At 41.2% G+C, this 22,051-nt stretch overlaps 2 protein-coding genes across 4 annotated transcripts in view; one reads left to right on the forward strand and one right to left on the reverse strand.

Annotated features, from left to right (window-relative positions):
* Positions 1 to 935: 935 nt before the first annotated feature.
* On the forward strand, positions 936 to 12,666 carry LOC111568507 (thioredoxin-related transmembrane protein 2-B). The gene is made up of 8 exons (XM_023270192.3): positions 936 to 1,213; positions 2,575 to 2,635; positions 3,255 to 3,368; positions 3,977 to 4,053; positions 4,140 to 4,246; positions 4,340 to 4,405; positions 4,511 to 4,640; positions 8,448 to 12,666. Exons 1-8 carry the CDS (start codon positions 1,025 to 1,027, stop codon positions 8,625 to 8,627), a joined length of 924 nt encoding a protein of 307 aa, XP_023125960.1. The 5' UTR covers positions 936 to 1,024; the 3' UTR covers positions 8,628 to 12,666.
* Positions 12,667 to 14,290: 1,624 nt separating this feature from the next.
* Positions 14,291 to 22,051, reverse strand: part of LOC111568506 (palmitoyltransferase ZDHHC5-A-like) — a 44,262-nt gene continuing 36,501 nt past the window's right edge. For 2 of the 3 annotated variants that reach the window (XM_023270189.3, XM_055009756.1), the window contains one exon: positions 14,291 to 18,522. In XM_023270189.3, coding sequence (XP_023125957.2) covers positions 18,288 to 18,522 — 235 coding nt within the window. In that variant the 3' untranslated portion in view covers positions 14,291 to 18,287. The remainder of the gene's footprint in view (positions 18,523 to 22,051) is intronic. The other variant, XR_004847326.2, reaches the window with a different exon arrangement.

Here is a 22,051-nt window from a genome sequence, read left to right on the forward strand (position 1 = left end):
ATCAAGGTTTGGTTCGTTCTCTGGGAGCGATGGTTGATCTTTACCACAGTGAAGTGTGCATGTAAAGACGCACGTTTATGATCCTAGTCACTGAGAAACTTCAGAAAATTCAGAAAAAAAACAAGATAAAATACTACAAAAATGAGACACAAAACAATAAAAATAAGACACAAAATGACAAAAATGAGACACAAAATGACAAAAATGAAACACAAAACGCCGAAAATGAGGCCCAAAAAGACAAAAATGAGAAACAAAATGACAAAAATGAGACACAAAACAATGAAACATGAGACAAACGACAAGCCAGGCATTAAAAGACAATAAACAAGACAAAATATTACAAAAATGAGATGCACAATGACAAAAATGAGACAAATGACAATAGTCGGAACATAAAAGACAAAAAACAACAAAAACAAGACATAAAATTCCAGAAATGAGACACAAAATGACAAAAATGAGACACAAAATGACAAAAGAGCAATGAACAATCTAGTATTTTACTTTATGAGCCAAAAAACTTGTCATTATCTAGAAATGATTTTAAATTTAGAGTTTTACTAATTTACAATCTGCAGTTAATGTCTTCTCTGGAATTTTTACACTTTGAGGGCCGGATTGGACCGGATTCGTCCTGTTTGACCTCCGCATCGCGTCCTGCCCCTTTAAATCACCCAAGCTTCCCATTTTGCCGACTGTAAACATCACAGCCGAACCAAAGCTACCGAGAGTTAGCCACCGCCACACATGACGTCACATCCGCTAGCTCCGTGTGTTTGGGACAAGAAAACATGCTAAGTACAAAGCAAAGGCGTGTATATAATCAAAATACATTCACAAGACATCGAATAATACAGCAATATAGCTTGTAAAAGAAACAGGGTAAATAAAAACATTTTATTATAAATAGTTTTATTTTTAACCCGGAAGTTGTGCTAGCTAGCTCGCTAGCCTGGCGGAAGCTGCCTCGGTCACTGCGGTTTAGGCGCAGTTTTAGTTGAAATACTATAGTTAAATAAAAATGGCTTTACTAACGCCGTTATTCGCCTTTCTGTACCACCTCCCGCAGGTGTATAAGTGGCTTCTGAAGCCCTATTATGTCGCGTCGCTCTTCATGTCCATAGCGTTCCTGGCTGTCCGAAAAACGCCCGGAGTCTGCGACCATCTGTCCACCCAGAGAGAGGATGGCAACTCCTGCGACTTCGACTGGGTCCGTAGAAAATGGAGAATCTGGTGTAAACTACCTAGATAGCGTCTCATGGGACAGGCTGGTAGAAAGCTGCAGATGACATTAGCTATGACAGACAAACCAGGGGTGTCCAACATGCGGCCCGCGGGCCAAAAGCGGCCCTCCAGAAGGTCCAATCCGGCCCTCAAAGTGTAAAAATTCCAGAGAAGACATTAACTGCAGATTGTAAATTAGTAAAACTGTAAATTTAAAATCATTTCTAGGCCATGACAAATTGTTTTGATCAGAAAGTAAAATACTAGACTGTTCGTTGTTCTTTTGTCGCTTTGTGTCTCATTTTTGTGATATTTTGTCTTGTTTTTGTTGTTTTTTTGTCTGACTTTCGTCCCATGTTTTTGTCATTTTGTCTCGTTTTGTCGTTTTGTGTTTCCTTTTTGTCTTACTTTTGTCATTTTGTGTTTGCTTTATTTGTTGTTTTGTGTGCCATTTTGCGTTTTTTTTGTCTCGTTTGTGTGAGTTGTCCATTTTTTGTCACTTTGTAACTTGTTTGTTGAATTTTTTTGTCTCTTTTTTGTTTCATTTCGTGTCATTTGTAAAATTTTTTTTTTAGTTTTGTCTTGTTCAGTCATTTTGTGTCTCATTTTTGTAACATTTTGTCTTGTTCTTCGACTTTTTTGTCTGACTTTCGTCTCGTGTTTGTCGTTTCTCGTTTTTGTCGTTTTGTGTTTCCTTTTCATCTCGCTTGTGTTTTTTAATCTTATTTTTGTCATTTTGTGTTCATTTTGTGTTTTTGTCTTGTTTTTGTCGCTTTGTAACTCTTTTATCGAATTTTTTGTCTTTTTTGTTTTGTTTTGTTTCATGTCATTTGTCTCATTTTTTTGATGTTTTGTGTCTCTTTTTTGCAATATTTTGTCTTGTTTTTGTAGTTTTTTTGTCTTTTTTTATCTGACTTTTGTCGTTTTGATCATATAGTAAAACTGGTCCAGTCCACTGGAGATCAAACTGGACTGAATGTGGAACCTGAACTAACATGAGTTGGACACCCCTTGGTTAATTACAAGTAGGGCCTCACCGATATGGATTTCTGAGGCCGATGCCGATTCCAATATTTGGCAGAAAGAAATTCCGATAAGCGATTAATTAAAAAATATATAATGAATGAAATAACTGTGAAATAACCACCACAGTGGAGTCCCACGATGCTCCCACTGCTGTCCAGAGTATTTATCCACGACCCTAACCAGTGGGTTTTAGCTTGAAAAATGTTAAATGAGTTGAATGTTGAAATTTTGGCTCACATGTTTGCATGATCCTGGAAGGCTTGATCAAATCGGGTTAGTGGGGGTGGTCCTGGTTAACGGTTTTCATGTCTGTGTTGTCAGAGAGAGGTGGAGATCCTCATGTTCCTCAGTGCCATCGTAATGATGAAGAACCGACGAGCAAGTGAGTACATGTTAGTTTTTTGTCAGATTGTTTAGTAGAAGGGCTCCACAGTGGCTCGGTGGTTAGCACTGTTGCCTTGCAGCTAGAAGATCCCCAGTTCACGCCCCAGGCTTCCTGGGATCTTTCTGCACGAAGTTTCCATGTTCTCCCTGTACATGTGTGGGTTTCCTCCAGGTTCTCCAGCTTCCTCCCACAGTCCAGAAACATGCTGAGGTTAACTGGTGATTCTAAATTGTCTGTAGGTGTGATTGTGATTGTTTGTCTCGCGACATTAATGAGGATTAAGTGGTGTATAGATGATGGATGGAAGTTTATTAGAACTGACTTCTCAGTCAAAAATTTTACTTTTTCCATGATGGTTTAACTTAATTGTGACAATAATACGCTTCTAAAGATAGACTCAGGTCTTGTGGTTCCTGTTTTAGGCTTCCAGAGTCCATCGTTAGGATCTAATTGTTAGTTATCATGATCTTGAGTTTGAAAGTGTTGATCCTATTTTAGGCAATACATTTTAGCAATCGATGTAATTAATAGATGTTATTATCTTCTGCAAATTTACTTTTTTTTTTGTCAAGTTTAGTCAAAAATGTGAACGAGTCTCTGTATCTGTCCATGTCAGTAACTGTGGAGCAACATGTGGGGAACATTATTCTGTTCAGCAAAGTGGCCAATGTGATCCTGTTCTTCAGACTGGACATCAGGATGGGACTGCTCTACCTTACGCTTTGCATCGGTCAGTTCAGCCTTTGGTCCCTTAATACTGTCGCACCACCAATGATGATCTTAATCCTCTGTGCTGTTGTTGTCCAGAAACCATTAGAAGACCATTATCAGACACGCTGTAGCTTCTTTGGACCTAACCCGATACCAGAAATGTTCACTCGAGCATCAGCTGTTCTGGTATTTGGGCAGTTGTTTTACACGTAAACTTGTAGAAATACAAATATCAACACACCGATATTACAAGCAAATGTCAGTCATGGCAACAGCCTCTAAAAAACAGAATCATTTGGACCGAAGACAATGGTTTTGTTTATTCTGGTGAATGTTTTTTCAGGAAATAGCTGAGTGTAAAATGTCAGATAATATTGAAAAGATCCTACCCAACAAATCAGCAACAACAGCTATAGCAAACCAGATAATAAATAGTTAACAAATAATAAGGTAATCAACTTGCATGAATAAACGTGGCAGATTCTCACATTGGAGAGTTAAAAACCAGAGACTGTTTGAGGTTTTTGTCACATAAAAGAGTCAGTAGACTAATCTTTGCCTAAATATGCAAATGTCATCAAAGACAAAGTACCAAAAGTTCTTTCTCTTGTGTTGATTGTATTTCAGTGTTTTTAATGACCTGTAAGCCGCCTCTTTACATGGGACCAGAGTACATCAAATACTTAAGCGACAAAACTATTGATGTGAGTAAAAATGGCAAAATATCCAGTTGAAGTTTGTTTTGGCTTTAATCCCTAATCGTAATTCTGTGTTTGCTGCTTGTGTACAGGATGAGCTGGACAGAGATAGTCGTGTGACGTGGATCGTTGAATTTTTTGCCAACTGGTCTCCTGAGTGCCAGTCTTTTGCTTCTGTCTATGCCGACCTCTCTCTGAAGTAAGGCTCTATCCATTCTCTCAGTAAAGACATCAAAACCACACAGTGTGATTAGCAAGAGGAACTACTATGACTTCTGCTCTTGTGTTTCAGGTACAACTGTAGTGGCCTCAAGTTTGGCAAAGTGGACATTGGACGCTATGGAGAGATTTCCAAGAAGTAAGACATGCATACGAAGAAGTTTATTTCCAGAAGTGCTCCTACATGATGGGTTTGTTGTTGGAAATTAGAACATATTTTGCTCGGATTTACTCTTTTCTGCAGGTACAAGGTGTCAGCGTCTCCACTATCAAAGCAGCTTCCATCCTTAGTGTTGTTCCAGGGAGGGAAGGAGGTGATGCGGCGCCCTCAGGTGGACAAGAAGGGCAGAGCTGTGTCCTGGAGCTTCACTGAGGTCTGGCTGGACTGTACAATCAACATCTAAAAATACATTGCCAATCCAACCAGAAATATGCACTGTAATTTCAAAAACGGCTAACCTCAGTTTACTCAATGTGGACCTGGTACCTGTTTAAACCTCAATACTAGATTTTTATTGTCCAATAATCTATTAACGGGGGGAGAAGAGTGTGGGAAAGATCTGCAGTAAATGACCGTGGGCTGAAGTCGAACCCATGACCGCTGCATTGGGAACTATAACGCTCATTTATGGGTTACCAGGATGATGAAAACAGGAATATTTAACAGCAGTTTTGTTTGCAGCATCACAGAGGCGAAAAAATAGGAAAACAAACAAAGATACATATATTTAGATTAACATTATAGCATCATATTCAACAATACTTTGATCGCAATAGTCCATATTAACACGGGTTGTTGTATCAGTGTTTCAGATAGAAAGTTACTGCATTTTAGTGTTGAAGCAGAAACTCAGTCTCTCAGTACCACGCAAGATGTTTTCCAAAGGTGTGGAACTCTCCCCAGTCTCAGGCTCATGGTGAACATGTGTTCAACTATCCTGCACAGCTGGTCTGCACAGGACTTACTAAGCCTGGAGCCATCAGCACCTGCAGCCTTTCTGACCTTGATCTTCCTTAGTTGTTTCCTAGGGACAGGATAGAGCAGGGGGGCTGGGTATGGGAAGAAGAAGGTGTTGGTGGAGGAGAAGGGCAGGTGTCTGAAGGTTCAGTAAGGGTCCAGCCATCCCACCACCCCACTAACTACAGCACCAAGCTCACAGTCACTTGGTGCTGTAGTTAGTGGGGTGGCGGTTCAGGTGGAACAGTATACTGGCAGTACAGAAGACTGGGGTAACAGAGCAGGGAGACAAGCAGATGACTGATCAAATCTGCTGAAGAAATGGTTCAAGTCATTGTCCACTCTGTAGGTGTTAGTCTCTACTCGACTCGGTTTGGGTTGTTTTCCATTACATTGTGTACCACCTCATCGCGGTTGGAGTCGTCATAGCATGGCGGCGCGGAAGTCCCTTAACGTCATCTGTGTGCGACACAAATGCACCAAAGACAGAAAAGTCTCAACTTCCTCATTCGCCCACAGTACAGGTCTGGTTGCCATATTCAAATTTTGCCAAGTTCCGTGAAGATCAATGCACACCGTCGCTGTTGCCAGTTTTTTTTTTTTTTTAAATGGTGGGTTTGGTTTTGGTGAAGGAGTTATTCTCGTGTGTCGTCACTCCCTGTCCAATCAGTGGCCTGCACTCTGTAGACGTCACATTATTGGATCCACTCAGCTCGCGGGGAACCCTGGCACAGTAGGAACTAAAATAGTAGCTGGTACCAGGTACTACGTCCTGATGGAAAACCTCACAAACCCAGTAGAGTCGAGTCGGTGCTGGTGGAAAAGCGCCATTTGTCTCCCCGACACTGGGGGTGGATTTCTTTGTGGCCAGAGATGGTTTTCAGGCTTCTCCAAACCCCACTGATGATGTCCTGCTGTTCCATTCTCCTCCTGTAACTTTTCTTACCTTCCCTCATCCTCCACCTCAGCTCCCTCTGTTCAGCGATCAGCTCCACGGTAATCCACAGTTTGTTGTTGGAGAAACATTGTACAGTCCTGGTGCGTCCAACATTGTCCACATAGAAGTCGATGTAATCCGCTGTCGATGTCCTCCCCATGACCATCACAGAGGACTTCCCATGCATGGTATCAGAACAGACCTTCAGAGCTTCATCAGATCATTTCTGGTTTTGTACACAGGCTGGAGGTGCACCAGGTTGTGGCTGTCATTGTGTGGTGCCATCTGATTGACTGTTATTTGTCATGAATAACAGCCAGTCACAGCTGTTATTTACACAACGAGACAGCGAGGTTTAACCCTAGAGTGTAGAGGAAAGATGGACGTAGCTACCATGACGCCACCTGTTAGCTTCTGCACTGAGAAAATGGAACCAGGATTTTGTATTGCAATTCTGCTCCAAAAGCAGAGATGAGGGTAAAAGGTGATAAATGGAGCCTGTGAATAGTAAGAACAGAGAACAATAATGCTCAAAGAGCTGCTCCGTGCTTCCATGAGTGAAAGCTAAACAGGAAGTGGTTCTCTGAGGATGTCGTCCATTCAGTCTCCTTTACAGCCAGATGAGGTTTTCCTTCTGTTGACTCTGCTCAGTTAATCTGTTTTAGCCGTGTAGAATTGGGGTCTATAGAGCTTTTTGGAGGCAGCCCAGTCGGACAGAGTGGCGCTGCAGGTTTTTGCCACTTCTGGGTGGCTTTATAATCAGACCTGGTTGCTACGTCCATCTTTACTATGCAGTCTATGGGCATCCGAGTGCATTTGCAGAGCAGACTAGGGACTGCGTGAGGAGGCAGCCAAGGTTTGCCTCGAGACAGTGTCTGGAAAACAGTAAATAATACTTACAAGACTGTTGTAATAATGCTGTGGAGGTTCCACGGTAGGTTCCAGCACTACTTTATGCAGACAGAGGGAGTTGGAAGGAATCTAGAAAAGTTGGGACTCCTGAAGGATTTGGTAGCTCCAACTTTCAAGGCTTCATCAGCCTCCATTGCTGCAGAACAGCTTTAAGTTGTTAACCCATTTCTGTTCTCTGAAAAATATCTTTTTGTATAATTCTAAAATGTACATTATTTTTCAGTTTTGGGTAACCTTACCTTGATTTAATCTCTGGCAGTTCAACTCTTGCCTTTGGACCATTTCAAGCTATTCATTGGTCTAAAACTACTTGAATTTCAATTTTAAAAAATGGAAAAATTGGGGCATTCTAAAACTTCAATTTCAGTTTATGTGCATAATAACCTATAAATAACCACAATACTATGAAAATATTCACATTTAATGAATTATCTTTTTACAGAACATCATGAACAACCTGAAATGTCTTAAGAAAAATAAATTCAGTTTCACCAACATTCAGCCTCAGTTTATCATTTCCACATTACAACTTCCAGATCATAGACAGAGTGTCTACAAAGAAACACAACATTTAGTCACCTGGAACTGAACCAGAGAGGATTTAACTTCTAAAAAGACCAAAAACAACAAAAACAAGACAAAATATTCCAAAAATGAGACCCAAATGGCGAAAGTGAGAAACAAAATGACAAAAAATGAGACGACACGAAACAAAACAAAAAAGTTACAAAGTGACAAAAAAAATGGACAAACGAGACAAAAAATGACAAAAGCGTGAAACAGAACGACAAAAACGATGCAAAAAACAATGAATAAAGCAAAGCACAAAATGGCAAAAATAAGACAAAAAACACAAGGGAGACAAAAAGGAAACAAAAAACGAGAAACGAAATGACAAAAACATGAGATGAACGATAGAAGTCAGACAAAAAACTACAAAAACAAGACAATATATTACAAAAATGAGACACAAAAGAACAATGAACAATCTAGTATTTTACTTTATGATCAAAACAACTTGTCGTGGTCTAGAAATGAATTTAAATTTATAGTTTTACTAATTTACAATCTGCAGTTAATGTCTTCTCTGGAATTTTTACACTTTGAGGGCCGGATAGGACCCTCTGGAGGACCGCTTTTGGCCCGCGGGCCACATGTTGGACACCCCTGATATATACAGTTTTCACTTTGAACAATGTCTGATGAAAAATGTGGAAACTTTTCCGCCATATTCTAATTTTATGAGATGCACTCAGATCATGTAGAGAGAAAGCCTCAATACTTTCTACTGATTTTTTTTTAGTTTGTTTTTAAATTATCCAAATCAAATAAACTCATCACTAACCACCTCTGTCCTCCACTTCCCTCCACCAGGAGAACATCATCAGGGAGTTTAACCTGAACGAACTCTATCAGAAATCCAAGAAGATCATCAAGACCAAAGGAGACAAGGTGAGCCCGTCCCAGTTCCCCCCGTTACCCGAGGAGGAGGAGCCCGAGCAGCCTGGAACCGACTTCCAGGGGAAGGAGTCTGAATCCAAGAAGGACAAATAAGATGATTTGTAGCTCTCAGCTTGGACTTGTGGGTGAAACGTTATGGTCCAGGTCAGCTAACTCCCCTTCCAGCTTGTTCTCATGCTCCTTCTCTAAGTCTTCAGTTTGTCCACTTATGAATCTGCTTTTCAAACGACCCGGACACGAGAATGAACGGCAGAAATACGGCGTTCATGTTGATGTTGAGTGAAAACGAAACCTCCTTTAATCCAGTAACTGAACACTGGTTTCAGCCAAAATAACTACTAATAATAACCCACAGTGTTTTCCCTTTAAAAGGAACTAAAGAACAAGCAACAGGCACATTTTAATGGAGGAGGAAACTGTCAAGTCAGCCAGCTTTTGATGGAGGTAAACTTCTGTAGAAGGTCAGCATCAGACCTGGAACTGTGCTCTGTTTCTGCAGTAAGTCTGACTGACCGCTATAGGAGAAGTGGATGTGGTGATTGTCCGTTTCTGATTTAGATTTTTATGCTACTGATTTAATTTAGATTTTTTCATTTTTTTAAATTGTGATTTTAACTGTATACTCATATAAACTAAAGGTATGATTCAGCGGGACACACAGACATTCATTGCCGTGTTAAACTGTAGAATGAACACCTCAAAATGGGAGCGCGCCACACGCACGAACACCGCCGACTAGTGGTGTTTCTACAATCTGTTCCGTTAATCTTCACGTCTAAATGTGCACTCTGGTCGCGTAAAAGTTGCACCACTAATCTCACTAGCTAGGACCTGGTAACGTTTCTGTATCACCTCCAACACGCCACACGTCTGAACAGTCACGTTAACGCAGGGGTGTCCAACTCACTCTAGTCCAGGTTCCACATTCAGTCCAGTTTGATCTCCAGTGGACCAGACCAGTTTTACTATATGATCAAAACGACAAAAGTCAGATTAAAAAAGACAAAAAATAAGAAAAAGTATTACAAAAATGAGACAAACGACACAAAATAAAAGAAAAAAGACAAAAAACTAGACAAAAAAGCAACAAAAAAATGGCTAAACGACAAAAACTAGACAAAACAAAACGACACGCAAAATAATGAATAAAGCAAAAGACAAAATGACCAAAATAAGACAAAACCACAAGCGAGACGAAAAGGAAACAAAACAACAAAAACATGAGAAAATATTACAAAAATGAGACACAAAATGACAAAAACAAGACACAAAATGACAAAAAATATGACAAAAAAGTTACAAAGCGACCAAAAAGTTACAAAGTGCCAAAAAAATGACAAATGACAAAAACGAGATGAAAAGGAAACAAAACAATAAAAAGACGCAAAACGACAAAAAATTTGACAAACGATACGAAACAAAAAATTTGACAAAAAAGTTACAAAGTGACAAAAAATGACCAACGACAAAAATGAGGCAAAAAAACACAAAATGACAAAAACGGCACACAAAACAACGAATAAAGCAAAACACAAAATGACAAAAATGAGACAAAAATCACAAGCGAGACAAAAAGGAAACACAAAACGACAAAAATAAGAAACAAAACGACAAAAACAAGAGATAAAAGACAAAAAGGACAAGAGATAAAAACGAGACAAAATATTACAAAAATGAGACACAAAACGACAAAAGAACAATGAACAATCTAGTATTTTACTTTAGGATCAAAACAACTTGTCATGGTCTAGAAATGATTTTAAATTTATAGTTTTACTAATTTACAATCTGCAGTTAATGTCTTCTGTGGAATTTTTACACTTTGAGGGCCGGATTGGACCCTCTGGAGGACCACTTTTGGTCCGCAGGCCGCATGTTGGACACCCCTGTGTTAACGGATAGACACGCACATGCAGCGTTACTCTGAGTTGTGTGAAGTGATTTGAACGACTTTCTAGAAGTCTACATCACCTTTTTCATGCCCTTTGCTCTGCAGTTTGAAATGTTTAAATGGACGCGAACAGATTAAAGATTCACGCGACTCAACAGTAATGAATAGAATCTAACAGGAGCTTTCTTCCAGAGGTGTGAAGAATATTAATGGAAAATTGACCAGTGTCGTTATTTTTACGGATTGGTGAATCCAGAAGTGTTCCATGTCCCATGCTTGAAGAGTCCAGTTTTAGCTACAACATGGAATGAGAAGTTATTACTCGCAGTTCCCTCAGCAGTGAGGGAGAAAATCCAATCTAATTCATGTTTAGACTTGGGTAGCAAGGTTTATTTCTTTCATTTAGAATTTTCTAACGCTTAAAGGTCCCGCTGAATGAAGATATACATCAGTTTTAGTCATGCTAGCAGCGTGGCTCTGGGGACGGTAAAGTCAGTTTGTACAGAAACTCCTTTGAAACCATCATCAGTCTTTTCATCCTGTCGGCCTCAGCTGATGCTCAGCAAAGATGGGGGCCCTGGTAAACAACAAGCTGCTGCTCATTTCTGTTTCTGCATCCTTGCTTCCTCTCTTTGAGTCTTGGTTCCTACCACCAGTGATGCCAGCAGAATGTTGGATGTGTTGAACAAGCTGAGCCGTCCTCGCCTCGGAGCAGTCGTTTCAAAGCAACCGTTAAATACGACTGGTCCAAGTTTAAGTCCCAGGTTCCTGCTGTGATTTATTATCTCTGTCGGATGAACAGAACAGTGTAGAATGTAGTTAAATGACAACGTAGTGCAATGTGACAACAGTGTACAGATGTACATTTTCATTTATTTAACACGTGCTGTAATTTAGAAATAAAAGTTGCTACACAAAAGACTACTATTCAAAATACTGAGAGACTTAAAGTGCTTTTCCACTAGTACCTACTCGACTCGACTTGGTTTAGGTGGTTTTCCATTCCAGTTGAGTACCACCTCATCGTGGGTGGAGTCTTCATAGCATGGCGGCCCGGAACTCCCTTAACGTTATTTGTGTGCGACACAAACGGGTTTGGTTTTGGTGAAGGAGTCGCTCTCGTGTTGTCACTCCCTGTCCAATCAGTGTCCTGCACTCTGTAGACGTCGCATTATCGGATCCACTGGGAACCCCGGCCCAGTAGGAACTAAACAGTACCAGGTACTATGTCCTGATGGAAAACCTCACAAACCCAGTAGAGTCAAGACGAGTAGGTGCTGGTGGAAAAGCGCCAATAGATGATGAAGAGAGATTTACATTTATACACCAGTTTGATGGTGGTACTCCCAGCATACTGTCAGAGACACAGAAGACACTTCCTGTGAATTCTGACTCAGAGGTCCTCCTGTCTTCTCACTCCTTGAGATGCATTTTAGGAATTGAGACGTCCTTTAAGGTGCTGCACTGGCATCAGTTTGTGGGTCAGAAGCAGAAGGACAGAGGAGATGAGATGATGATGCAGGAGATGGTGAACAACGAGGTGTAACAGACTTGATTTAGCATGTTGACATTAGCCTCAGACCTGCAGGCCTGAACATGGACTCATCCACAACCCCAACTTTATTTGAAGTGATCCCTCAGCGGGTCCAAGCAGAGTTTTGGGAAACTGATTGCCAACATAGATACTAAAGTCAGTGTTAACTGGACCACACCCAAAGTTGAACCATTGTATTTAGGTCTGTGGACAGATCCAGAAAGCATCAAATGACATCAGACTCCTTCATTAAACAGCACTGAACCAATCCTTTCTGATGTAGACCTGTTTAAAGATGAACTGAGAGCTTATTTTCAGACGATGAGATGACTTCACATTCCAGGATTATCTGACACATTTTTAATAAATTGCTTTTACAATATGAATTATCACTATGACTGTTTGGTGGCGAGCTGCTGCTTTTGCTCTTTTTGATCAAATAAAAATAGTTTCAGAGGCATTTGTCAAGATTTTTTAAACATTTTAATGCTGTTAGATTTGCATTTTGAAGACATTCCTTGTGTTATTATTCCACCTGTTCTTTTGTATTGTGTTTATGTACATATATTTTGAATTAGATTCTACCTGTGTCATGTCCATTTCATTTCAGCTGCTTCTAGACTGTGTTTCTGCTCCTGGATGAGTTGTTGTCAAAGAAAAGTCTGGTCTGTTTTCTTATTCATGTAATAAAACGATGTGCACATGAAGAGTTCTGATGCATTAGTTGTTCTTCAAAAGATAGTCGGACTTCTGCTGCTCTAACTCTGACAGCTGGACATACTAGCAGGTCAGCTAGTTTTGCAGCGGCAGCGTCACCTACCTGTCCAAGTGTCGCCTACCTTCACCCTCAGTCAGCTGGGATAGACTCCAGCCCCCTAAAGAGGATTAAGTGGTGTACAGATGATGGATGGTTGGTTGGTTACTGGAGAATCAAAGTTGTCAAATTTCAAGGAACCAGTGGACGGTTTCCCTTAATTAGCCAAAGGGCAACCACAGCACTGTTTTTTTTTTTTTTTGGTTGTTTTTTTGTTTTACCAAAAAAGAAATCATTCAATGGAATACATTTCTTTAAAGGTCAAGAGTTAAATGTCAGATTCTCATCATGACTCCGTTTTAGTTCCCACATGTTATTAGAGCCGGAACCTCAGAACTTCGAACTCGAAGTATCTGTTATTTTCCAGCACTTGGCAAAAATATTTGTGTGAGCATATGAAATGCACCTGCTGGTAAATGTCCTGATGTCCAGAATTGAAAAGATGTGACAGGCACACACACACACACACACACACACACACACACACACACACACACACACACACACACACACACACACACACACACACACACACACACACACACACTGTACTTTCTTTGTTTGATATGAAGTTCGGTTTCTCACCCGGTGTCACCACAGGAGGAAATTGGGAAGACTGCCGTCACCAACACTCACCTGTCCATTCTGCTCTAACTGCTAAGTGTCCTTAACTCTAAACCTACCCGAACTATCCCTAACCCTACTAACCCTAAGAACCCTACTATCCCTAACTCTGCTAACCCTTAGAACCCTACTATCTCTAACCCTACTAACCATGAGAACCCTATTATCCCTAACCCTCCTAACCCTAATCCTACTAACCCTAGCCCTACTACCCCCAACCCTATAAACCCTACTAACTCTACCAACCCTATAAACCCTACCAACCCTAACCCACTGCACTAAACTTACAGCAGAATCCAAAGTGCTGAATTGAATCACATTCTTGTTGTGAGTTCACAGATCAAATGTTTCCTTGCTCTTAATCTGTACTTACTTGTGGTTTCTCAAAACTGCTCCCATCATTTTCCAGAGCAGCAGACCAGAAGTCACGCTGATTCCGCTTGTTTTCAGGACACAGTGATGCCAGCCGTGTAACATGGAGTCCAGATAATGGCTGCACTGGTTACGGGCGACTCTTTCACTTTTTAGTCACGGTTCAAAGATGAAAAGTGAAATTATTTTAGGAAGTCTGCTGTCATTAGTTCCCAGATATTCAACATGAAGTTAAAACATCTCAAACAATAACTACTTCATAAACAGTGAAACAAGTGATGCTGAAACATTATAGTCTCCTTCATAAAAGACTTTGTTTTGCAGTTGACTTGCTTTCCTTGATCTAGTAATTATGACGTTATGATACAATATTTAGATCGATTGAAGCTTCAAGGCATTCGTTGCCATTTAAAAGCAAGAAGACGTACGAAGAAGCAGTGCATTCTGGGAGACTAGTCTGTCTTCACACAGGACATTCAGGAAACTGGAGCTCCGATGGTTTGAGAGGAAAGAGCATCAACTGAAACGGTCAGAAAGGCTGATTTAATCTTTTCATCCAGATGCTAAAAGTGACAACAGTACACACAACCCCTTTTTGAGTCAATATTAAAAACTCTTCATTTATCAATAACTATATTTCCATATAAATTCATATAAAACAATGTCAAATTAAATAGATGAAATAAAAAAATGATAACACAAATTTTCAAGGCAAACTGTTCGAGGAATTCATTTTCTAGAAAATTCTGCCCTGTCTTTAAGAGTCCAGTAATAAAAGGCCAAAGCATGGTTTCCATTTATACTTCAGGATCTCCCACAGCGAACACGGTGGCCTACAGTGGCTTGTTGAAGTTGTAGTGCATGCAGCAGTTCAGTATGAACGCCACTTTAAAAAAAATCCACATTTAAACCACATCATCCTGTACAAACATGAAATCATCATTTAGGAATAAACCAACAAATGTATTGAACAAAGGGGAAATCAGCTTTTTTTGTTCTCTAACGTCACATTCTGTTTCCCTCCATCAAAAGGAAAGTCAATTCACACGGCAACACGGATCACAAAGTCCACAGTTGTCCTTTTCAGATTGTCACGAGTCCTGAACAGAGCCGACAAACTGCTTGATTACTGACCGCTAGCTGGACAGTGTTGTGCATTTTCAAGACGGCAAACTCAAGGGGAGTGACGACAGGTTAGAGGGTTTCTGCCATCCATGTTGTTGGTCGCAATGTGGGCTAAACCTGGTCTCATTAGGAGAGACGGCAGACATCTCACTTCCAGGAATGTGTCCAAATTTATTAGAAACCCAAATCGCCAACAGTCCAGAGGTGAAACCAGGAAGCAGAGCTGCAGTCTTACCTGTTTCCTTATGGTTCTCACCCTCCCAGTATCCCATAGAGACTGTGTCTGCCCACCGACCACCCAGAAGGGCTGTTCAGAACAACCTATTTCAGATTAATATGACTTCATCAGAATTAAGGGTGGATTATTAAATATTAGATCTCTGTCATCTACTGGTCATCATACTGATTTACTGAAACCTGGCTGCAGCATGAAGAATATGTCAAGTCTAAATGAGTCAACTCCCCCCAGTCATTTCCATAAACCCAGAAGTACAGGCAGAGCAGGAGGAGTGGCACCCATCTTCCACTCAAACTTATTAATCAACCAAAGACTCAAATTTAGCTGTAATTCATTTCAAAGCCTTAGTCTTAGTCTCAAAAACCAGTTGTGTTAGTTGTTGGATATCGATCACCTGCCCCCTACTCTGAGTTTTTATCTGAATTCTCAGACTTCTTAGTACAGATAAAGTCCTCATAATGGGTAATTTTAATCTCCATGTGGATGAGAATGAAGCCTCAAAGCTGCAGGTTCAGTTGGTTTTTCTCAAAATGTTAATAAACCAAATCAGTTTTAATCACAACATTGGTCTTATTTTGACATCTGGCATAGTCCCCACTAGAATGTTCAAGGACGTCCTTCCTTTAATTAACACTGCAGTATTAAATATCATCAACTCCTCTTTACTAACAGGCTACGTGCTGAAGGCTTTAATGTTCAATAAAGTCACTTCTCTGAAAGCCTACACTAGATCCAGGTGTTTTAGTCAGTTATATATCCAAACCCAACCTCCCTTTATTTCTAAAATTCTTGAAATAGTTGTTGCTGCCAATTTTGTGTTTATCTACATAGAAATAGTTTGAAGAGTTTCAGTCAGGATTTAGAATCCATCATAGTACAGAAACAGCTCTGGTAAAGGTCACCAGTGATCTTCTAGTAGCTTCAGACAGTGAACTGGTTTCTACACTGGTTCTACTGGATCTCAGTGCTGGGTCTGATACAGTTGATAGCGACTGGAACATGTTACTGGGATTAAAAGAACTGCAATAAACTGGTTTAAATCATATTTATCAGACAGATTCCAGTTTGTTCATGTTAATGATGATTCTTCAACCAGAGTTAGTTACGGAGTTCCACATGGTTCTGTGTTAGGACCAATATTATTTACTCTGTACATGTCCCCTTTAGGCAATATTATTAGGAAACATTGCAGAAATTTCCATTTGCAATTTCCTGGATGACCTGGAACATTCTTCATCTAAATTCAGACAAAACTGAGGTTCTTGTATTTGGCCCCAAACACCTCAGAAACACACATTCGAACCAGATAGTTACTCTAGATGGCGCTGCCTTAGCCTTCAGTGCTACTGTTAAAAACCTTGGAGATATTTTGATCAAGATATGTCCTTCAACATAGACATAAAATGAGTCTGTAGGACGGCCTTCTTTCACCTTCGTAATATTTTAAAAATCAGGAACGTCTGGTCTCAGAGTGATGCTGAGAGACTAATCCATGCATTTCGAACTTCTAGGCTGGACTATTGTCATTCCTTATTATCAGGATGTCCCATTAAGTCCCTTAAAAACTTTCAGCTGATGCCAAATGGTGCAACCTTGCAACCTGCAATCTTAGAGGAACCAGTAAGACAGATAAGATTTCTCCCATATTAGCGTCTCTTTATCGACTCTCTGTAAAATCCAGGATAGAATTTAAAATCCTTCTTTTCACATGTAAAACTCTTAATGAGCAGCTCCATCACATCTTAAAGATCTTGTTGTTCCATATCATCCTAACAGAGCCCTTCCCTCTCAGACTGCAGGTTTACTGGTGGTTCCAGAGCTTCCACAAGTAGAATGGGAGGCAGAGCCTTCAGTTATCAGCTCCTTTGTTGTGCAATCAGCTCCCAGTTTGGGTTCAGGAGGCGGACACCCTCTCTACTTTCAGATTTAGCTGAAAACTTTCCTGTTTGAGCTGTCCCTTAGATACGCTGCTATTGGATTAGACTGCTGCCCCAAGGTCCCGTGTTTGTTCGCTCTGCGGATGTCTCTGGATCTGGAGCTTCACATCTCTGATCTGCAGCTGCTGGCCTCATCTCTTGCTTTCCTTCACTCCCTCATCCCCACGCTCCCAACCGGTCGAGGCTGATAGTCGCCTTCCATGAGCCTGGTTCCGTCTGAGGTTTATTTCTCCCCTCCTCATTCTAGGAGTTATTTCATTCCTTCCCACTGTTGCTCCAAGGGAATCCAAAGGCTACTTTGGATTTTGGGGTTTTCTGTTGTCTGTTTATAATTGGTAAGGTCTGTACTTACTATGCTAAGAGCTGTGAGATGACAAGTTGTGAATCTGAGCTATATCAATTAAATAAAATTTAGATGGTCCAATACAACCACAGCATGCATCATTTGGTGGATGCTTTCACTGACACCTGGGGCCAGAACTTCTATTAAACACCAACTTTGACGTAATCTGATATTACTTGAGTCTGTCTGATCACACTAAGTTGCCACTGAACTCGTCTGTTGTCGGATTCTTGGATTCTGCTTTGACTGTGTTCCATGGACCACACCTTACTACTGTCATCATCAGTGTGTGTTGTGATCATGGATGTGAGCATGAAAATGGTGAAATAACCAAGTATAAGATGCCAAATTTTGCTAAATTAACCTAGCTTGGTTCAAAATTGCACATTAACTTTTGTAAAAAATACAGACCTCAAACTCCATTCCAGATGTTGGTGGTGGCACCAGTGGGATCCAGCCCCTAAACCTGGCAGTGGTAATTCCTTTCGCTACTATACTTGTCTAATGGAACACTGCTAATGCCTTGCACTACCTACTGAGCTACAGTGAAGACACAACCTACAGAAATAAGCCAAATGGCTCATGTTTGGTCCGATGAGATCCAAAAAAGTAGTCTTTTACAGTCCAATGACAGTCCAGGTCTTCTTCTCATTTCACCAACAGAGTTTCTGTGCAGGGCAGTTTATATCCACTGTCAAACAGTCAATAACTAGTGAGACAGACAAAGCGGTTCCACTCAACGGTACATGTCCACGTCATGCAGTAGGCAGGTGGTTTCTTGTATCACGTTGAATCAAGAGCTCTCTCTAAAAGGCAGAAGACAGTAGTATCTCCGCTTCATCTCACTGATGCTTGGACTGGAGGCTGGCTGCATTTTAGACAGATATCTCATAGGTGGTGCCCCCGACACCCGTCACCTTCTTCACCTCGACACCCTGGGGCTTGTGAGGGGGACTCAGTGTCAACACTGTGTTGAGATAGGCCACTCCAGGCTGGGCAGACCCACCGACTGGGTGAGAGGGAGAGGAAGGGGCGGAGCAGGAGGACGTGGATGACAAGGGCTGGTCGCCATTGGTCCGACTTAGGGGTTTCATCTGGATCAGATCATCCCTGTATTTACGAAAACACAAAGCCAGACAAAGAAGCACTAAGTGTGACATTTCATTGCAGAAAGTCCAGACTTAATCTGTGGGAGAGATGGAGATGTCAGCGATGTTGCAAATCACTATTTTACCACTGAATGTTTAAACTCCAACAGCTGAGACATACAAGTGAAGGAAATAAGTTTTGATCCCTGACATATTTCATCACTTTTTGGCCACATACAAGAAAAAAAGGCCTATTTTAATAGTAAGACACATAATATCAACAATAAAAAATCTTCCAACAGTTATAAATTAATTTCCAGTTGATCATGGGAGATAAGTATTTGATCCCCTTCCAGCAATAATCCTGGCTCCCACAGATTGGCCAAGAGGCACATACATAAGTCCATTCTGCATTCTGTCTGATAATCTGAGCTGGTTACATGTACATATGTGAAGCAAAGCTGTCCAAACAATCACACTTTGCATCTTCAACTTCACCACCATGGACCGGACCAAAGAGCTACCCAACGATGTCAGAGCCTGGAAGAAGCTACAAGACCATCGGCAAGCAACTTGGTGAGAAGGTGACAACTGTTGGTGCAATCATTCGAAAATGGAATAAAGACAAAGCAACAGTCTTTCACTCTGGAGCTTCACACAAGATCTCACCTCATGCAGCATCTATGATCATCAGAAAGGTCAAGGATAATCCCAGAACTATGCAGGTGGAACTTGGTAATGACCTCAAGGCCATCAGCAACACACTGCGTTGTAACAGTTTGAAATTCTGCAGCTTCTGAAAGGTTCGAAAAGGGACATCAGACCTGTCTGAAGTGTGCCAATGAGTGTCTGAATGATACTCAGGATGCTTGGGAGAATGCGATTTGGTCAGATGAGACCAAAATTGAGCTCTTTGACATCAATTCGGCTCACTGTGTTTGGAGAGAGAAGAATGCTGACTATATATTGTTACTTCTGGTGTCGCACCGAGTGGCAGCCTGTTAGAACAGCCTTCGCTCACCTTTGACCATTTTTTTTCCTCTTTAATTAAGTTGTTCTTTTTAAGTACTCACAGTGGTATTGCTGTTTTAACCATAGTAGAGTACCATGGACACTAAATTTTTCTGTCTTGCTTTGGCAAGACTACGGCTGAAGACTCAGTACAAACAGTTACAAACCAGTCCTCTCCTCCATCATTATGGGAAATGTACAATCTTTTAATACGATAGATGAGTTAGCAGCGCTGACCGCGCACTGGAGGGACTATCGGCAGTGTAGCGTCATGCTGTTTACGGAGACGTTGCTAACAACGCAAACACCCTTTGCTACCACTGAGTGGTCTGTGACATCATCTACTCTGACACATCTACAGGCCCTTCTTCTAATTTATGGCGACTTCAACCATGTCCCTCTGCTGTCCACTCTGCCCACATTCACCCAATATGTTTCAAGTCATACCAGAGACAGTGGAACACTGGACCTGTTCACATGACATGTTCACCATGAGCCTGAGACTGGGGAGAGTACCACACTTTTGGGAAACATCTTGCATGGTACCAGTGCTGAAGACCCCTTATCCCAAGGACTTCAACAGCTACAGACCAGCAGCTCTGACATCACACCTGATGAAGATCTTGGAGAGGCTGGTCCTTGTCCACCTCCACCCCTACTGAACACATCAATGGACCCGCTACAGTTCATCTATCGACCCTGGCATCGAGGTGGATCTACCTCCTCAACAGATCCTGTACTCACCTGGAGAAAGCTGGGAGCACTGTGAGAAACTTGTTTTTTGAATTCTCAGGTGGTTTTAATACCATCCAGCCCAGACTTCTGAGGAACAAGCTGGAGCACCACCTCACAGCTTGGATTATAGACTACCTCACCAACTGCCCACAGTATTTGAGGTTACAGGACTGTCAATCCAACACCGTTGACTGCAGTACAGGAGCACCACATGGAATAGTCCCAGCTCCCCTCCGCTTCACCCTGTAGACTGCAGACTTCACGTACAACTCAACAGTCACCTGCAGAAGTTCTCTGATGACTCTGCACTTGTCTCCTCATCACAGATGAGGATGACAGGGAGAGAGAACTCACCCAGAACACTGTGGACTGGTGCCAACAGAACTGCATTCAGATCACTGCTGGGGACCCCAAGAATACCATCCCTACAGTCAAGCACAGAGGTGGAAATATTACGCTTTGGGGCAGTCTCTTTGCCATGGGTACAGGGTGACTGTACTGCATCGAGGGAACAATGAATGGGGTCATGTGCCGTGGAATCTTGGGGGAGAACCTCCTGACCTAAGCCAGACCACTTAAAATGGGTTGTGGGTGGATCTTCCAGCAAGATAATGACCCAAAGTATAGGGCCAAGGCAACGAAGGAGTGGCTTAAGAAGATCATGGAGTGGCCTAGCTAGTTTCAAGATCTTAGTCCAATTAAAAATCTATGGAGGGAGTTGAAGCTTCAATGCAACAGCCTTGGAACCTTAAGAATCTGGTGAGAATCTGCAAAGAGGAGTGGTCTAAAATACCTTTTGAGATGCGTGCAAACCTGGCAACCAACTACAAGAGACGCCTGACGTGTCTGCTTGCCAACAAGGGTTACTCCACTAAGTCATGTTTGGCTGGGGAATTAAATACTTATTTCCCTTAACCAATTGGAAATTCATTTATAACTGTGAGTTTGTGTTTTTATTTTTGTCAGTAGAATAAATCAGACTGTACTTAATGCTTCTTATGTGTGTATTTATGTTGTCTGGTGTCGTTAGGAATTCACATTAGTAGTGGTAGTCTTATTGCCATCACCACACTAAAAATGTTACGAATAGACACTGTCGCATTTTTTATAGTAAATTTTAAGATGTTTAATCCTAGACAGATCACCAATAATACTCATTTCAACATTTTAACTGCTAAAGTATCAAAGTATGATTGAAAACCAACAGTGATGATATGGCCAAGAAATGTATGATTACAAAAAAATAATTCCTTTAATCCCTAAAGATATAATGTCCTAATCGTTACAGTGGAAAACTGTACGATAAAAGCTCAAAACAAAATATGGAAATTGTTGGAGCTAAGTCTTCAGTGTTTGAACTGTAAACTGTAAAGATCATAGTGAATATGCTCAATAAGACACTGCAGTTTAAGAACCTTAGCAGTAGGCAGTGGTGGAATAACTGCAAACAACACGGTAAGCAGGATGGAAACACAACAGTAACATGCGACAGGACAGGACAATGACGAAACTGTCAAGCAAATGTCAGATTGTGCCGCAGTGTAAGAGGAACAAGGAAAACTAATCTCATCTAAAACAACAATGCAGACTTGTTGAACCTGGTGCTGTTGCTCATTGTGGAACAAACACAATAGGCGCTTTTCCACTAGCACCTACTTGGCTAGACTCGACTCAGTTTAGGTCATTTTCCATTCCAGTTGAGTACCACCTCATCGTGGGTGGAGTCACAAAACACTCACCGTCCTCCAACATGGTCTCGAATAATGCAGCAGTGGAGTTGAGGCCACTCTCCCTCCCGTTGTTCG

Source organism: Amphiprion ocellaris, chromosome 4 (assembly GCF_022539595.1).
Source record: "Amphiprion ocellaris isolate individual 3 ecotype Okinawa chromosome 4, ASM2253959v1, whole genome shotgun sequence".
Classification (NCBI taxonomy): domain Eukaryota; kingdom Metazoa; phylum Chordata; class Actinopteri; family Pomacentridae; genus Amphiprion; species Amphiprion ocellaris.

Bases quoted from the DNA above. Each gene is read 5' to 3' on its own strand.
- LOC111568507 (XM_023270192.3), top strand. From the start codon at position 1,025: ATGGCTTTACTAACGCCGTTATTCGCCTTTCTGTACCACCTCCCGCAG. The intron at 2,636-3,254 runs GTGAGTACATGT...TGTCCATGTCAG, and splicing joins GATGAAGAACCGACGAGCAA to TAACTGTGGAGCAACATGTG. The intron at 4,247-4,339 runs GTAAGGCTCTAT...CTTGTGTTTCAG, and splicing joins TATGCCGACCTCTCTCTGAA to GTACAACTGTAGTGGCCTCA.